Raw genomic sequence first — 17563 nt, 5'->3', positions numbered from 1 at the left:
TTTTTCTAAAAAAAACAGTCACATAAACATCCAACATTGTGCACATTTAACAAAACCAATTTAACTTGGTTAGCATAGGAAATATAACTTAGTTCATTTAGCCAAATTGGAGGAAGGCATCCAACTTGTGAAGACAAGGTGGAGAATTGTTAAAAGTGTCTCTAAAAGTTGGATAAGGATCAATCAAGAAGTGGCAGTCGGAAGCAACAAAAGAAATTCTACCGGATACAACTGGAGAAGATAAGACAGTTAGAATGGTTGTGCATTCTTGGAGCTGAATCCAGCTGGTTCTTGAAAGGATAAAGGTGAATAAAAACTTGGTGTAGCAACTGGAATAACAAGCAGTGATAAATGCACGAAGGGTCTACTTCGAGAGGCATCAAAAATCAATTGAAAAGGAGATACAAGTAAAAATGTGCCAAATCTTGTGCTCAATTAGAAAACTTTTCATTTGCTGAGACCACAAGGTGCAGTTGGAACCTTCTGAAATACTAGCAATAGGTCGAGAGATATCCATACTAGACAACCCAATGTATGGACGAGACAGAGACAAGAATTAATCCAAATATCAAGAAGAAACCTCTGCAGATGTAGGTTTCATGTGAATACCCAAGGCTACAGACAAGTAAACACATAGATATGAACGAGATCGAAAGAGACGAGAAAAAAAATGGCTTATTGACAAGACTCAAATACCATGTTTGTGATAAAGCAATTCTTGAATTGATGATTTCTTTGAACAGAGGATATACTGTTAAGCTAGTGTGCTGCTGTTTAGTTCAATAAAATCCTTATTGTTCAGGATGATATTATTTGTTTTTCAGTCTTTCTATTTTTGTAGGAACCATTGCTTGTTTCTTGCTTGTTTTGTTAGTAAGTTATTTTTATATAGCTGATGTACTTTGACAGTAATAAAGCAAAGAACATCTTTCCTATCAAATCTTGTATTTACATTTTGTTCTAAACGTTATCATTTGGTATCAGAGCCTCGAGGGGCCTGATTACATTTGGAAGCTGCAATATTTCAAAATATGATGACGGAAGGATCATTTGTGCAACAGCAGTCCCTCGATTTGATGGGCATTATGATCATTGGGCAATGCTCATGGAGAATTTCCTGCGTTCAAAGGAATATTGGGGCCTAATAGAAAATGGATTTCCTGCGGCAGTAGAAGGAGCTATTCTCACAGAAACACAGAGAAAGAACATTGATGATCAAAAGCTGAAAGATTTGAAGGAAAAAAATTATCTATTTCAAGCTTTTGATCGTTCAGTCCTGGAAACGATCCTCAACACTGATACATCAAAGAACATATGGGATTCTATGAGGCAGAAATACCAAGGGACAACTCGAGTCAAACGTGCTTTGTTGCAAACACTACGAAAAGAATTCGAAATTCTCCACATGCAAGAAGGAAAATCGATGAACGAGTACTTTGCTCGAACTCTTACCATTTCTAATAAGATGAAAGTAAATGGTGAAAGCAAAGGAGATGTTGCTGTCATAGAAAAGATTCTGAGATCCATGACTCCAAAATTTGATTATGTTGTGTGTTCAATTGAGGAGTCCAGAGATATCGACTCGCTAACCATTGATGAGTTGCAAAGCAGCCTTCTTGTACATGAGCAACGTATGAGGCCTCATAGTGGAGAAGAACAAGCTCCGAAAATAACTCATTGAGATCACACAGGAGGCAGGGGTCGAGGTCGTGGATATTCTAGGGGAAGAGGACGAGGATGAAGCAGACAAAGCTTTGACAAATTCACAGTGAAATGCTACCGTTGTCACAAGTTGGGACATTTTCAATAGGAATGTCCAAACAAGGAGGAAGCAAATTACGCAGAAACTCAAGAAGAAATGCTTTTAATGGCACAAGTAGATATGAATAAAGCTACCGGTGAAAATTTATGGTTCTTTGACTCTGGATGCAACAATCATATGTGCGGAAAAAGGGAATACTTCTCAGAAATGGATGAAAATTTCAGAGATTCGGTAACACTCGTCAATAACTCCAGCATGGCAGTATTAGGGAAGGGAACTGCCAGGTTACAGGTGCATAAAGTAGCTCATATTATCACTGGAGTGTTCTATGTACCGAAGCTGAAGAGCAACCTATTGAGTATTGGGAAATTGCAGGAAAATGGGCTTACTATTCAGTTTCAACATGGCCGATGTAAGGTGTTTCACTCTGAAAAAAGTTTGATTATGGATAAAAAGATGACTGCAAATTGAATGTTTGTGCTATATGCCATCTCGCAACCTTCACAATCTATTTGCTTCAGCACCATCGCTGATGATTTGGGGCAGCTTTGGCATCACAGATATGGACACTTGAGTTTTATGGGCCTGAAAACTCTTATGAAAAAGAACATGGTAAATGATTTACCTTTATTTCAGTCTCCTTCAAGGGTATGTCAGCATTGTCTGATAGGCAAACAACAAAGAGACTCTTTTCCAAAAAAAAAAAAAGCACCTGGAGAGCTACCAAAATTCTTCAGTTTGTACATGCTGATATTTGTGGACCAATCACACCTCTCTCCAACAACAAGAAAAGGTATTTGCTTACCTTTACAGATGATTTTAGTAGAAAAACTTGGGTTTTCTTTTTAACAGAAAAATAGGAAGCCTTTGATTAGGGATGACAATGGGGCGGGTCGGGGACGGGGATGTCTTCCCCATCCCCGTCCCCGAATTCAAATCCGATCCTCATACCCGCCTCAATCCCCATTAATTTTTATCGGAGATTCCTCATATATTCCCCATCCCCATTTTTGTATGAACCGTTGCTTGTTTCTTGCTTGGTTTGTTAGTAAGATATTTTTATATAGCTGATGTACTTTGATAGTAACAAAGCAGAGAACATCTTTCCTCTCAAATCTTGTATTTACATTTTTGTTCTAAACGTTATCATATACAACTATATATGCACCAACTATCTAAAATAGGAAAGTGAATCAGAGGAGAATAAAACTTATTACATGGATTACGGCAGAACCTATGGTTAAGAATACTCTTAAAGAATCTATGTACATTAATATTACACTAACAATAATAACATAGACGATACTTACTTCAATCTCCTTCACAGATTCTCACACTGATTTCGCCTGTTCCTCGAATTCTAGAACTGATTTTTCCGTTTTCTTCAAGTCTGCTTCCATGCGCTTGAGGCATGAGGCCATAGCATTAGTGGCTTCGCAGTGCTTCTCGGGGATTTTATCCATTGTAGACTTCATGAAGGCCACCACACAGACTACTACCCCCGTTTCCACAGTCCGTCTATGGAACATTTCTATTTCGGTGTAGGCCACGACTCTGGAGAAGGAATTTTTCATAAATTCCCAAACGATCGCCATGGCGTTGTGACGAATTAGGTTTAGGGCTATAAATTAGGGTTCGGTGAGGGGATGGTAGAGTTTTAACATACACAGTGAGGTGATGGTAGAGCTTTAACATACATAGTGAGGTGATCGTACGGAACATTTTCTCTTCGGGAGAGAATGCTGAACAAGAATGTATACGGGTGACAAATCCAGTCTTCTCCATTGAAATGGTGCAGAGCACATTGTATTAGCTTTATAAACCTTTTTAATTTTTATTTTTTTAAATAAATAAACCTTTATAATTTTTTTTATTAATTTCGAAAAAAAATTAAAAAATTAAAGGGTAAAGGTTTTCTAAATTTTATTATGCTCTTAGAAAAAAAAAACCCTCAACATAACATTAATCATACCATATAAAAAATCTGGTTTTGATACCACTATTGGACTGCAGTTTTTTTCGTTTCCAAAACGCAACATAAGTTTCAAAATTTTAATTTTGTAATCAAAATTTTTTTGACACTAATATGGTTTAATGAACATACACTACATGCTCTTCTGTGTACTTGCTATGTTTTAATTCAATTGTTATATATATATATATATATAAATTTTCAGCTGCCCAAACAATGATATCCAACTCATCCCCGACAACTAAAACCTGGTAGTAGGTGTTAGTGATACGAATTTTTTTTAAAAAAAACAACTAAAACCCGGTAGTGAGTTTTAGTGTCGGGAACGAGTTGGGCAGAAATGGTTGGGTAGCTGAAAATTACTATATATATATATACTTACTATGTTTTAATTCAATTGTTTGATTTAAATATACTTACACAGAAGAGCATGTAATCAAACACATACACAATCATCTTAATTCATGCTTAGATATAAACAAAAAAATCATGCTTAGACTCAATTGTCATAGACTCTAATTCGAGCATATCCTAGTTTATGCTCTGATATCAAATGTGGTACATGCTCCTGATTAATGTTTAATAACCAAACAAATATGATTAATTAATGTAAACAACGAAAACGAGTAAATTTTTTTATTGGGCTTATAGAAATTTCAGCATGACCTCACCGTAAATAGGACATCCCGAATAATCCAACAACACAACAACCTGTTAATACTTGAAAATATAATTTAATTCAACAATTACACACCTACAGCCGCACTCGCCAAGACTAATCATATGCAAGTCGGCAAGGCTGAAACACATCAACAAAAAATTCCCATATATCGTAAAATATCGATACAATTACACGGGGCATCTCCCCGGCAAATAAAAGACTCCAAATAATATCATAATAACTAGGAACTCGACGACAACAGCTCAATACCCTCCTTGGACACCACTGGCAGAAACACCACTAGATGTCTCTGAACAATATGTATAACATGTCATGACAATAACGACAAAACCACAGCAGCCCCGAGGAACAATGGTCAAACCCCAGTACGAAGATCAATTAAATTACGGCAAAATAAATGATATTTAAAACAACTAATAAAATGCAAATGTTAATTTCAAAAAAAATAATAATAAAATAAAATAAAATGCAAATGTCTGGTACCAAAGAACGTCGGATATCAAACCTGAATCCAATAACAATAGATATAACTATGGTGACCTGTGCTAGGGGTGTGACGTCTCAAATTCACCCTCGATTTTGCAATAGTATGCATAAGGAGAAGCAGTCCGCAGAACTGAGCGACCCTACACTAGCCATCAGAGGTGTGACGTTTAAATGTCCACGGATCTGATGTCTAAAACAACTCATCACGAGTGGATAACGGTCTCAGAAATAAAAAAGATAATGACTCAGTATGAATGCAATGCAATAAAATTACTTGATGAAATAAAATTATCAGATTTTTTTGTTTTGTAGGACTAAGATAAGGACATGTTGGTTCGTGTGATGGGATAAACAGATGATTGATTATGAGAGTAAAAACATGAGAGGCGAGAATACAAATAAATTATGATAAATTATACTGTGTTTGATATGATTTTATGATCGTGAATTACTTTTATGTATTTTTTTTGAATGACCTAAGTACCCTTTCTACCAATTTTTTTCCTATTTTTTATTATTAAATAATATAATAGTAGTCCTTTCAAAAAAAATAATAATATAATGATATTTTAAAAAATTTCTTCAAATCTAATGTACGTGGTGACGATATTTTGTTAAAAAAAATGGAAATATCATCGATTTCACTCCCGAAACCATTCTCATATAATTTAAAATACATATTAAATTTTGTGTACAAAATATCCTAATTAGCCCCGCATAATGCGGTAAATTACTCTAAAATACCTAAAGCCAAATACAAGTAAAAATTAATTCCTTGATATTTAAATATATTTTTATATTTGACGATGAAAATTTATTTGTTTTATCACCAAATTTTAACGAATCATATTGTTGGAACATGATTTTTTTTTTTTGACACCAAAGTAACTTGATGAGTATAAGTATATTTTTAATATACTTAAAATATATAAATAAATTAAATGGGTTAATTTGCCAGAATAATATTTTTAAAGGATTAATTCTTAATTTTGGAGTCTTGAAGGATTAATTTGCATTTTTGGGCTTAGAAGGGTTAATGTGTAATTTAACTCAATTTTGCTTATAAATAGAAGGGGATCTCTTCATTTCAAGATAAGTGACTCTTTGGATTACAAAAGCTCTCTGCTCTCCTGTTTTGTGTGGAGGTGATCGTTGACTTGACCGTCAAAGGGTTTTCGTCGGGTGACCACGCGGCGCCTCTAACGTGTGTTCGTGAATCAGGTGACAACCCAAAAGGAGGACGCACGACTTCTTTTGGTGATCAAAGGAGTAGGAGATCAGGAGATCGTTCTCCTCTGCAGATGACCGAGGAAGAAGGAGACCAGGAGGACGTACGACTTCCTAATTTATCTGCTGATTAGGGAGATAATTGTTTCGGCCGCATCATAACTATTTCCATTTTTCCCCAAAAGATCACAATGTAAGACATCCTTAGATTTTTTTTTTTTTTTTTTACATTATTGATTTTTACAATCAAACGTTTTCTTTCCCCATTGGTTATATGATTATTATAAATTTAAATTTTTTTGTTACATATCCAAGCTCTAAGGGTTATAAATAAAAATAATGCTCGCGTGGGAGAAGAAAATTGATCTTCAAGCCGTGTTGAAAGGCAATTCATGAATTTTTTTTAAAATTATAGTGATTAGAAAATTAGTTTATTGGAAACATTATTAGAATATGAAACCATTGAAAATTAATTTTTCGAACAAAGTAAAATCGCATTAAAAAATATTCTAACCTTTTTTTTGACGTAATTAAAAAATCTAACTTATTAAATTATGTAATGCGTCAAATTAACGAGGTTAATATGGCCCCGTTGAAGCTCCATTAATGATGTCTTACACACATAAACCATAGTATCTTCTCTATGATAGTGTTTCTTATCATTGATAAGATGAGTATGAATTGTTCAACCAACACGTTAAACACTATATAATGAGTAAATGTATATTCACCATAGAAAGTTTAGAAACTGTTTATGTCTATCAATTTTTACGATTCATATTACTCTTCTATATTTTTATTATTTTATATAAATTATTTCATCCTACGAGCCAAATTAACAGAGTCGAATATTGTAAATTAAAACAAAATCTCTGATGTGAAACGGTGTGTGTGTCCAAACTGATTCGCATGGTTATACATCAAATTAATTTAAAACGAGATGTTTTTGCTAAAGCATGAACACACTCATTTGCTTGTCGCCGAGCAAAAACAACTGAGAAATCTTTCTCGTTTTTTAAAATTTTTTGACATTTATGGACGATAGACGAAAACTCGGAGATACCACCATATTTTGCATTGATTGCTTCCATTACTCCCTTTGCATCAAGTTCAAAAATTACATTCTTGAAGCCAAGACTTCGGACCCATAATAGAGCCTCGAGAAGGCCCATTGCCTCTCCCTCCACCATTCATAGTGCAAGTTTTGCAGCTAATTACTTTTCCATTCTCATCCCTCAATATGCATCCGATCCCAAATTTATGATCATCTTAAAAAAAAAAGCAGAATCCACATTGCATTTATAGATCGAGAGTGGTGGTTTATGCCACAAGATACACAATTCCTTTAAAGATTTAGGGGGTTGCATCTCATTACACAACTTCTTAGCTCCCAACCATTCGCTTAAGAATTCATTTGCCAAGAGATTTGTCTGAATCGCGTTGGAATTTTTGTTGTTCCAGACTCTATCATTTCTTTGCCTCCAAATGCTCCATAATATCATGCAATACTTATCCAGCTCACTGCCCTTCAAATGTGCCATCAATTGGAAGAAAATGTCTTGAAAAGATTCAGCTTGTTGCATTCCAGCTTCAATTTTTCCTTGTAACCTTGCCAATCTCCAGCATTCTTGTGCAAAAGGGCAAGAAATAAAGAGATGTCATCTATTCTCGATTCCTTGGTTACATAACACCCAAGCTAAAGGCACTAAAAGACCTCTCCTTTGAAGTCTATCCCTTAAGGGAAGACAGTTCCTTGCAAGTCTCCACAAGAAGATCTTTACTTTTGGTGGGAGTTTTATTGTCCATAGCGTGTTCCAATTTCTTCTCATATGGTTGTACTCGTTTGTTCCAAATGAGCATGCTAGAAGATACCCTGATTTAACAGTATAGCAATCATTATTTGAGAGATGTCAGATGATACTATTTTCTAGATTCGAAAATTTAGAGGTATATTTGGTGGTCAAAAAGTGGCATGCACAAGCCACATGAAATTGAATTCAAGCAACTACGTGTGAATTTATATGATTGAGTGGTAAAAAACGACCTACACAAATCAGAGTCCCTCGATAAATTGTTGATTCAGCATCACCAGATTTAAATGCAAAATAAACATATACTTAATGCATGAAATAACATCACATTTTCACTCCAATAAATAAATGATATGTTTAAACAATATAATAATAGAGAGTATCATAATTTATATAGCATCTATACTTTGAAAAAAGAAAAGGTAGTTTTCATCACTCAAACATTTTAGTGAAATAAAAAATATCATCACTTCACTTATACAAATTATGATTTGTATTTGATACACACAAAAACATGTATTCATAGTTGACTAATATATTATTAGGACTAGTTTTTATAATTCATTACAAGAAAAATTCGAAAAGCGATCACTAATTTGAGACCGACATTATTAAATCGGTTTAATTTTTTTTTTTTAACGTTCTCTTATTTATTTCACTCTAAAATCAAATATCAAATATATTTAACGACCAATTTTATATTATGGTTTCAAATAGACTAGTTAGGGTAACCTCAAATTCTTTAGGTATTTACCCAGGTTTATAGTGTTGCGATGTATGTTAGTTTCTGTTTTCTTTTTCTTTTTTTTATTTAGCGTGGGGCTTGTGAATGTATTAGTTTCTTTTTTAATTTTTTTTTTTTTATATAACAGAGCCTTTTTCTTTTTTTTTTTTTTTTATAGAAAGGACTGGTCTTCCAAATGGGATTCAGAAATTTCCTTGGTGTTTGAATGACCGTTGTCTCTCGTTGAGAAGAAATAACCGTTTGATATTAATGAACATTGAACTAAATTCTTCTGTAACAGGGAGGGAATCATCAAAAGATACAATAATAAAACAAAGATATGTTGAGAAATTGCCAATTTATAAATGATAGAGATGCACTCATTGTGCCACATGAAGGTGTAATAGAAACTCGCACTTCCTAAAAAGTGGAACTAATTCACTTTAAAAATTAAATAAAAAATGTTACTGTTTTACAACTCTTTGCTTAACATGAGTCAGAAATATAAAAGAACAAAAGGATAAATGCTATTCTCCACCTAGCTTTTCGCTTCAAATTCTTTGATATTGTATTTGGATGGAAGGATATGATTGTATTTTATGATTAAAAAATTGACACTAAATTCAATTTTAAATTTACACAGTATTTATTTACATATATTAGTTATATAAATATAATGGATTTAAAATAACATAATGATTGTGTGGATTTGAAATTTTATCTTAATTAACATGAAATATTAAATAAATATGAAAATTTGGTTTATGAAATATGTTAGAATAATTCTCGTGTGTACCATATATAAGTACTCACATCCCATTTTATTAGCCTCTTCTTCTTCGTAAGACTTCTTGTTTTTTCAAACTCTCCTGTGGGCAATAAGTTGCCATATTAATTACTTACATCTAGCAATTAAGCTTTAATGTGATGAAGAGGGGTAGTATTTTTTGTGAGTTTGGTAATTCTGTTTGCTCTTCTTCTCTTTCTCTTGATTAAAGAGATCATGAGGCAACTGCACGTACTCGCTTTCTTTCTTGCTTTACTCCTATCTTCTTCTCCTTCGTTTCTTTGTGTCAATTCATCATCCTCCCTCGGTTTTTGCACTTCTACCTGTGGAAATTAAATCACAATTCATGCCACGCATGCATATAAATCCATGGAATCAAGTAAATTTTGAATTTCTTGGGGTTAATCGAGCCAATCTGCATCGATTTCGAGCTAAATTCAAATATATTTTTGTGCTAGAATTATAATTTTATCCTATAACTTGCATTTCTTGTATGTGTACGTGTTAACAATTATATTAGCTCATTACTTAAGTTCAAACCCGAATCTCGTTCAAATTTGAAGTCTTGGTCGAATCGAACTCAGAATTAATTAACATAAGATTAATTGTTTCATTTTTGGGTTTCAAGCAAAGCTAATAATATTTTACTCGATCAATTTCACTCATGAAATGAAAACTAGAAATAATAAAAAGACAAAATTCTCTCTAGAAATGTGACCACAGTCCACATAACACCTAACTTGTCACATGCTTGAGGGACCATTCTATGATTCAAAATCATAGGACCTCCCCACATAATACAGCAGCACTGTGGGGGGTGCTAGCTTGCAAATCAGAGTATCTCAATTGTATCTCCTTTATTAATGAAGAATAATTAAGCAGACCAAATTTATCACAATTTCACATAAAATTTTATTGAAAATACTTAAATTTTTAGCCTCCATAGATATACCAACTCTTACTTAGCACCCCACCAAAATTCACATAACAAAGATATTGGAAAATTCTGGGGTTGCCGATAAGGGAAGTAACATGGCAGTTGGCACACCTACGATTTATTCGAATATTCTATACTTGCATATGTTTCTTGTTAGACGGGTCAATTTATAGAGTGAAAAATAATATGTTTGTAATCAAAAGTAGTACATTTTCAGAGGTTGGATCAAACAAGAGATCCTCTAGCAAAATTAAAGTTGATTTAAAAATAACTTTGGACTGAAATTGCTTATTTCATTACAAGCGATTACCTCCTTGTCCGATGCAAGTTTCCCACTGGAAACAGACGAGTCTCCACTCTCATTTTCACCTTTCTTTATCGATCTTTCTTCAATGGAAGGAGTGGGAATCGGACTCGGGCTTCTCGATCTAACATCAACCGGCGTGCTTTGGGTCCCGATGTCTCTAGTTGTTATTGTTTTCAACCTCTCTGAGACGAAAAATACAAGTTTTAAGCAATATACAATATTGCTCCTCAAAGTATATATGACAGATTAATTACATGATCAAGAAATGAAACCTTGAACACTGATTTTCTTTTCAATGGAGTTGGAGTAGTGAGGCTGCTGCAAATTCATGGTAGGATATATCAATGGAGCGGACATGGTGATTCGACTCGTTAAGCTACGAAAAGACCTTCCACTCAATGTTTTTGCAGACAAACATTCCAATGGAACTCTTCCTGATAAAGGGTTGGAAATGTATTTCTCAGCTTCACTCCATTTGGAGTTGAGAGTGTAGCCTTCATCTGGTGAAAGGTATTCCCATGTGTAGATTGTTTTTGCCTGTAATGCTGCAGAGAAACATATATTTTTTCAAAAAAAAAAAAAGAAAAAAGAAAAATGGAACCTTTTGAAATTTTAAAGAGTATATTTTTCTCACAAAGTTTTCACCTTTCAAGGCCGTGGTGAATGAGTAAGTGGAAGGGTCAATTTCTTCTGCACCAAAAGTGGGATTAATGATCAAGAAAATATATTGGATATATTTATATCATTTATATATAGACGATGCTCTCTCTGTGGGAAATGTTACCTCGTGATGTGTATCCTGGAGAAGAGGTGGTGCTGGAAATGGTCATGTTTGATCTGAAAGATGTTGCGATGTCTTCTCTGAAACTACTTAGATTTGATGCCGAAAATCTCCTCGAATTCGTGTTTTCGCGGCTGATTCGAGCCTTGAGGCCCCATTCTTTCAAGTCGAAATCGACCTCGTCGTGTCTTCTTGAACCGTAGAGGGATTTCTCCATGGTTTTTGACATGAGTGTAGATATGTTTTTTTTCAGAGTGGATGAGGTGCTCAATTTGGTATGTGTATTCTATATTTGAAGTTAAGTGATGGGCGCCCCGGGGCATGCAATATTTTGGTCTCGTGACAAGGGCCAGTATATATAGCTCTGCTAATCAAGAATCATACAGAAATTGTGACCACTTACAGGTTGGAATCTCACCAGCTTTCAAATGTTATTATCGAATACAACGTTCTTTTGGTTAGTAAAGATTTTCTTGATAATTCAATAACATAGTTTAATTTATATGTTATTACGTTAATCCAAAAATTTATCTAATGTACATTGACAAGTAGCAGTTACGGATTCTTACGTTATAAAAAAATATTTTTCTTGATACAACTCCTTATTTGCCTAATCTAAAGATTGATTATCCTATGTCCAGATTTACAAAGGGACTCTTTTGTTTTTGTTAAGAGATTGTCACTAACGCATTAGTTAGAACGTCTGGTTCTTTGTTTGCTTTCAAAGGCTAGATGATCTCATTATTATCAATTTATCATCCTCTTTCGCATGTTTCTAATCTAATAATTGTAATGTATTAGACATTTTTATATTATGGATATCTTACTAAAAAATCATAACTACGCTATATTAATATTTCGAACGTACAAAAAAACTGATCAAATTATTGAGCTGTAGGAATCTAAAAAGCAGCACTGATTATATATATCTTGAGCATACATGAGACTGCACAATGAAAGTCTTTTTAAGCTTTTGAAAAACTTTACGATATCTTGTCAGAATCCATTTTTTCTCAAAATTTGTGCTCATCATATTTTAGTAACAATTTGAGGAAAACGATTCGATAGGCCATCTTTCCAAATTCTTTCGTATCCCCCTTTATCAACACAACTCAAAAAATTCAAAATAAAAATAAAAATCATAAATATAATATATATATAAAATTTTGTTAACAACCTGCAGATTCAAAAGTATATATAAACAATTCTGGATGACACTGCTTTCTGGTGAATTAAACGAAAGATGCCAAGGGGTCGAAATCTTTTCAAAAAAATTTAAACTGGACCAAGCAAATTCAAATTCATAAATCTAATCTTTCAATGATTATTTATCTTGTATTTTTGGAACTGGGCCATATTTCATTTTGGCGTGTAGTTCTGAGAGGGAATCAGAGAAATCTAGGCTAATTTTGCCTGCGACATCAAGATTTTTACAAGAATCATATTCCTATTACGGTGAATACAATGTTAGCTTGTAGCTAAGAATAGGGACCTGTACGACGCCTGAAGGTATTCATTACATAGCATTGCTTTTTGTTGTTACGTTTTCTTGATTTTGGGAATGCAAAAGGGATCTCAGAGTTTCGATGGTGGACTAGATTCTCGAGTCCTTGTATCAAATAATTGTACGTCATGTTTTTGGGGTTTGTCAAAAATTATTCACTCTTTGCATGCCCAATCTACCATATATGACAAGTGAAATATTAGCAAATAGTACTAGCTATGGTATAAAATGAGTTCGTTCACCAATTTATTCGACTCGATTCTTGGAACGTCGTATACATATAATTTTATGTAACCAATGCATTGCATTAGATGAAAAGAAATGAAGTAACTTTCTTGACATAAGATCGAACATATTATGTCTTGTAATAAAAATTTGATCCTAAATGTTATTATTGTGTGCATGAATTAATAAAATATAAATATTACAAGATGAAAAGAGGGTTTTATATGATTCTATTTTTCTAAAAAAAAAATTTCATGCATCTCTTTTGTAGTGTAAATAATGAAATGCATAGATAATTCAAAATGATATGATTGTCTTCCATGGGTCACCTTTTTGTCCTATATTTCAGCTCTTTTTTGTTTGCATATGTCACGCCCGGGCCTCGAGTGGGTTGCTTCAAATTGATCTTGTATGGTTTGAAAATTATTTTCATTATTTTTTCGGAAATTTCTATGTAAATTACATGTTATAATAAATTTCTACGCACATTTTGATTCTTTAATATAATTTATTTAATTGGATAAATCTAGAAAAGAATTTTGTTCCAAACCCAGTGGATGTCATATTGGCATTACAGGCTCTCCACATTTCCCAAACATGAATTTATGCTAAAAGAAATGAGAATAATTTCATTCAAATATTACCGAAATCATAACCAAGAATAAAACAAAAGAAGCAAAAAATACATTATCTTGTGAATTATAGAAGATATGATGGCTATAAGTGACAAATTTGGAGATAAGTAAACATCAGTGTCTTATTATTTTCAATGTGCAGATTTGATGGGGGAAATGTATGTGCAAAATGAAAAAGTTGGTATGCATGTGGGTTGGAAAGGAATGTCATTATCATCCACATAGAATCGTCAAACAACATAATTTACTGATGCTATATCGCTAATTTGCAGATTTAAATACAGACACAATAGCACACAAATGTAAAACTACAGAGATTTTTCAAAAACTATAGGACATGATAAGACATGTGATAAAAATCAAATGAACGTATACTATGTAGAAACAGATTACATGAATTCAAATCTTATTGTCCTCCATTCAATCTGAAAAAATAAAAATAAAAATGGCACATTTACAACTTTGAAATCAATCAGAACAACCAATATGTAGAGGGGAAAACCAAAGCTGAAATCAAGGAAACAAGAAAATTTTGCAATATTCTCGAAGTGTAAGCAAGAGAATAACCTTCAGAGCCTATTGCCCGTGGAGATACGAAAAGAAATGCCATATGCTCGATAAACAAAAGATCAAATCACTCCACGTTGTGTATTTACCAAATAAGGTGCAGTTAACTCTGAGCAATCCGCTTAACAATATCAGCCATGTATTTGCCTTGATGTTCAGCAATGGCCAGTTCTGTTTCACTGGGTTCCCTCGTGCCATCACCTGCATAGACTCCAGCACCATATGGAGTACCTCCTCTGATGGAATCCATTTTGAACATACCACCTCCAAAAGTGTATCCAATGGGAATAAACAGCATCCCATGATGAGCTAATTGTGTAATTGCTGTCCACCTGTAGCAGCGTAATATGTGGACAGTGAAATTTAAGTTCAAACATGAAATGTCGAGTTTGAGGAATTGAAGAAACAAATATGACCATTTCAGAGGTATGCTTTTCTAACAAGAGGTTCAGAAGATTTATCTCAAATGAATAACATTCAAGAGCCGTGCACATCATCATACCTTATAAATTATACAAATTTCTGATGTGTGGTAATTCATTTGACAGATGGTGATGGCTGGTGAAAGTTAAGAATTAATATGCCCAATTATTGCAACATGAAGATAAAGAAACACTCGATTCTACTAACTGCAGTAGTACCATGTTATAGGTATATCTTATGTCCCAAAACAAAACAAAATACCAATTAAAGAACGTAAATTAAACGTAAATTAAGCATCACTTTTAAGCAAAGTTGATCCTATAGTTTGGAATCAAGTTCAACACCCTACACACTGATTTCATCATCAAGTTCTTTTGGTGCCTTGCTACGAAAGGTGCTTTTTCATCTGTAGAGCCAGTGTCCTTGGGGGCAGCATTACAACGAAGGAACAGACAAGTAAGTGCAGAAGAATAAAAATAGATGGCTATATCAACTCAACTCGTCCAATTAACAAATTTACCAAAAGATTGTCTCTTCTTTTGTGGTTTTCTAGGAAAAAGTAGTATCCTTATGCAACAATACAGCATTTATGTGAATACTTGAAGATCCTTATCTTCCATCAACGGACAGTTCCCCACAAAGATATTACCTTGTAACATAATGATCCCTTGATATCTTCGACTCACCAAGATTACCAGATAGGGTGTAGCATTTTTTTCTCACAGTATCAATCCTTAAATCAAACTCTATTTCTCACACATGGAAATACACCACACACGTGCGTCCACACAGATAAAAACAGAGCAAAATGGCCACTTTCCATGTCATTCCATACTTAGAAGATAAGCTTTTGCAAGAAACTCACTTGCGCATTTTTTGTTCAAATCTCATGAACGTGGAGATGTTAAGTATATACAATTTGACGACTAAACAGACAACTTATGAATTCGTGAGGTAAATTCAGATATGACCAAAGATTTTTTGCAAAAGCAATTACAAAAAACCATAGCACAAAAAACAAAACATGCTAAGTTGATGCTGAAGTATATAATTCTTATTTTCAACATTTCCGAAGAGCAACAATGATGGGTAGACCAACAGAAAAGTTGCTGAAAATGAATCAAATTTCTTTAAATAAGAAAATTCCATCTACCAAATTCGTTCAGTGACTGTTACAGAACAAACACACGGATCAGTAGGTATAATTCTACTGCAAAGATGCTTACGCAGTAGTCTCTTGGCCTCCACCTTGAGTTCCGGTGCTGACGAAGAAGCCAGCAGGCTTGCCAGCGAGCTTCTGCTCTCTCCACAACTGTCCTGTAGAATCAAAGAAAGCCTTCATTTGCGCAGCCATGAACCCGTACCTCGTCGGAAATCCGAATAAGAACCCATCAGCTGTCGCCAATTCATCGGGAGACCCGATCACAGGGATCGAATCGTCTTTCGGCGGAGCCTGCATTTTGCTAAGTACTTCTTCAGGCAGCGTCTCGGGCACACGGTAGAGCACAGCATCTACGCCGGGAGTCATCTCAACCCCTCGTTTCATCCGCCGGGCAAGGCCCTCAACGTGGCCATACATGGAGTAGAAAACTATGAAAAGCTTAAGATTCCGCGTGGGATCTGAAATGGTGGAGGTGGTGGATTCGTTGCCGATGACGTGGTTTGTGGCCGGCGGCTGAGTGGATTCCGGGAGGCTATCATCATCGGAGGCGGCGGCTGTGGTTGTGGGATTTGGAAGCTTTTTCTTGCTGGGAACACAGCCTCCACCCTTTCCCATGAATTGTATACGGAATCAAGAAATACTGTGAAGTGGGAAATGTGCGTGAAGATTGGTGGCGGCGAGAGTGAAGTGAAGACGGTGTTCCGTGGTGGAAGCTTCGCTCAGCTGTGGCGGCTCAGTCAATTAGCTGGGAAGACGATGTCGTTTCACTTTCTTTTAAAAAAAAGGTGAAGCCGGAGTTTCGAATGGCGGTTTCTTCAAAATAAAAAATAAATAAATTTTCAAGATGGGCTGCGGTTAGTAATCCCGGCGCTCCTAACATTTCGTCCTAATTTCACTTGGACCGGCCCAAAATAGTAGTGGGCTGAGTCAAAGCAATAGTTTCATAACGGTATGTCACATTGTTTTTAAGTATTTCGATTTGCGTCAATATTAAATCAGATCAATCTTATATATATATATTTCTGAAAATCTTATATTTCTGAAAATCATATAAACTCTTAAATATCAATTTTTTATTTTAACCAGTGTTCTAAATAACTTGATTAAACCTCGTTTAATCTCGTTTAAGCTTTAAACTTCTCCAAAACGCCTCGTTTCGGCTAAAAACGGTAAAAAAAACTCGTTTTGTCTAAAAATAATTAAAAAAAAACGGTCAAACACATGTTGATCATATTAAGTGTCATTAAATACGCTTAAGTACAATTTTTTAAAATACCAAAATTGATTAATAAAACGAAAAAAGAACATGAAAGTAATGCTAGTAATGTAAAAAATGTACAATCTTGGATAGTTAAGTGTAGCAATAATGAGTATATGCAGTACATATTGAAGAATATTAATACTAATATTTTAAAGTAGTCTAGTTAAATTGAGTTTGTATTTGATGACAATTGATATAAAATTAATAATAGAATAAATTGAATTAGACTTTGGCAAAAAAATCAATGCATTCTAGTTAAATTTATTATATTTAGGCATTATTTACTCCATTAATTTTTGTTATATATTTA

General features: G+C 34.1%; 2 protein-coding genes across 2 annotated transcripts; both read right to left on the bottom strand.

Annotated features, from left to right (window-relative positions):
- Nucleotides 1–9343: 9343 nt before the first annotated feature.
- Nucleotides 9344–11779, bottom strand: LOC140893244 (uncharacterized). The gene is made up of 5 exons (XM_073302313.1): nt 11480–11779; nt 11341–11385; nt 10968–11240; nt 10699–10877; nt 9344–9774 (listed from the first exon to the last, which is right to left on the bottom strand). Exons 1-5 carry the CDS (start codon nt 11703–11705, stop codon nt 9577–9579), a joined length of 921 nt encoding a protein of 306 aa, XP_073158414.1. The 5' UTR covers nt 11706–11779; the 3' UTR covers nt 9344–9576.
- A 2415-nt stretch (nt 11780–14194) lies between these two features.
- LOC140887823 (probable NAD(P)H dehydrogenase (quinone) FQR1-like 1) lies at nt 14195–16751 on the bottom strand. Its single transcript, XM_073295327.1, has 2 exons — nt 16057–16751; nt 14195–14739 (listed from the first exon to the last, which is right to left on the bottom strand). Exons 1-2 carry the CDS (start codon nt 16605–16607, stop codon nt 14511–14513), a joined length of 780 nt encoding a protein of 259 aa, XP_073151428.1. The 5' UTR covers nt 16608–16751; the 3' UTR covers nt 14195–14510.
- Nucleotides 16752–17563: the final 812 nt, after the last annotated feature.

The sequence above is a fragment of the Henckelia pumila genome, chromosome 3 (assembly GCF_033568475.1).
Source record: "Henckelia pumila isolate YLH828 chromosome 3, ASM3356847v2, whole genome shotgun sequence".
Lineage (NCBI taxonomy): Eukaryota > Viridiplantae > Streptophyta > Magnoliopsida > Lamiales > Gesneriaceae > Henckelia > Henckelia pumila.
This window is presented reverse-complemented; position numbering and strand designations above follow the sequence as displayed.

Bases quoted from the DNA above. Each gene is read 5' to 3' on its own strand.
- LOC140887823 (XM_073295327.1), bottom strand. From the start codon at position 16,607: ATGGGAAAGGGTGGAGGCTGTGTTCCCAGCAAGAAAAAGCTTCCAAAT. The intron at 14,740-16,056 runs GTAAGCATCTTT...ACGCTGCTACAG, and splicing joins GGAGGCCAAGAGACTACTGC to GTGGACAGCAATTACACAAT.
- LOC140893244 (XM_073302313.1), bottom strand. From the start codon at position 11,705: ATGTCAAAAACCATGGAGAAATCCCTCTACGGTTCAAGAAGACACGAC. The intron at 11,241-11,340 runs GTGAAAACTTTG...GTTTCTCTGCAG, and splicing joins ATTCACCACGGCCTTGAAAG to CATTACAGGCAAAAACAATC. The intron at 9,775-10,698 runs GTAATCGCTTGT...TAATTTCCACAG, and splicing joins AACTTGCATCGGACAAGGAG to GTAGAAGTGCAAAAACCGAG.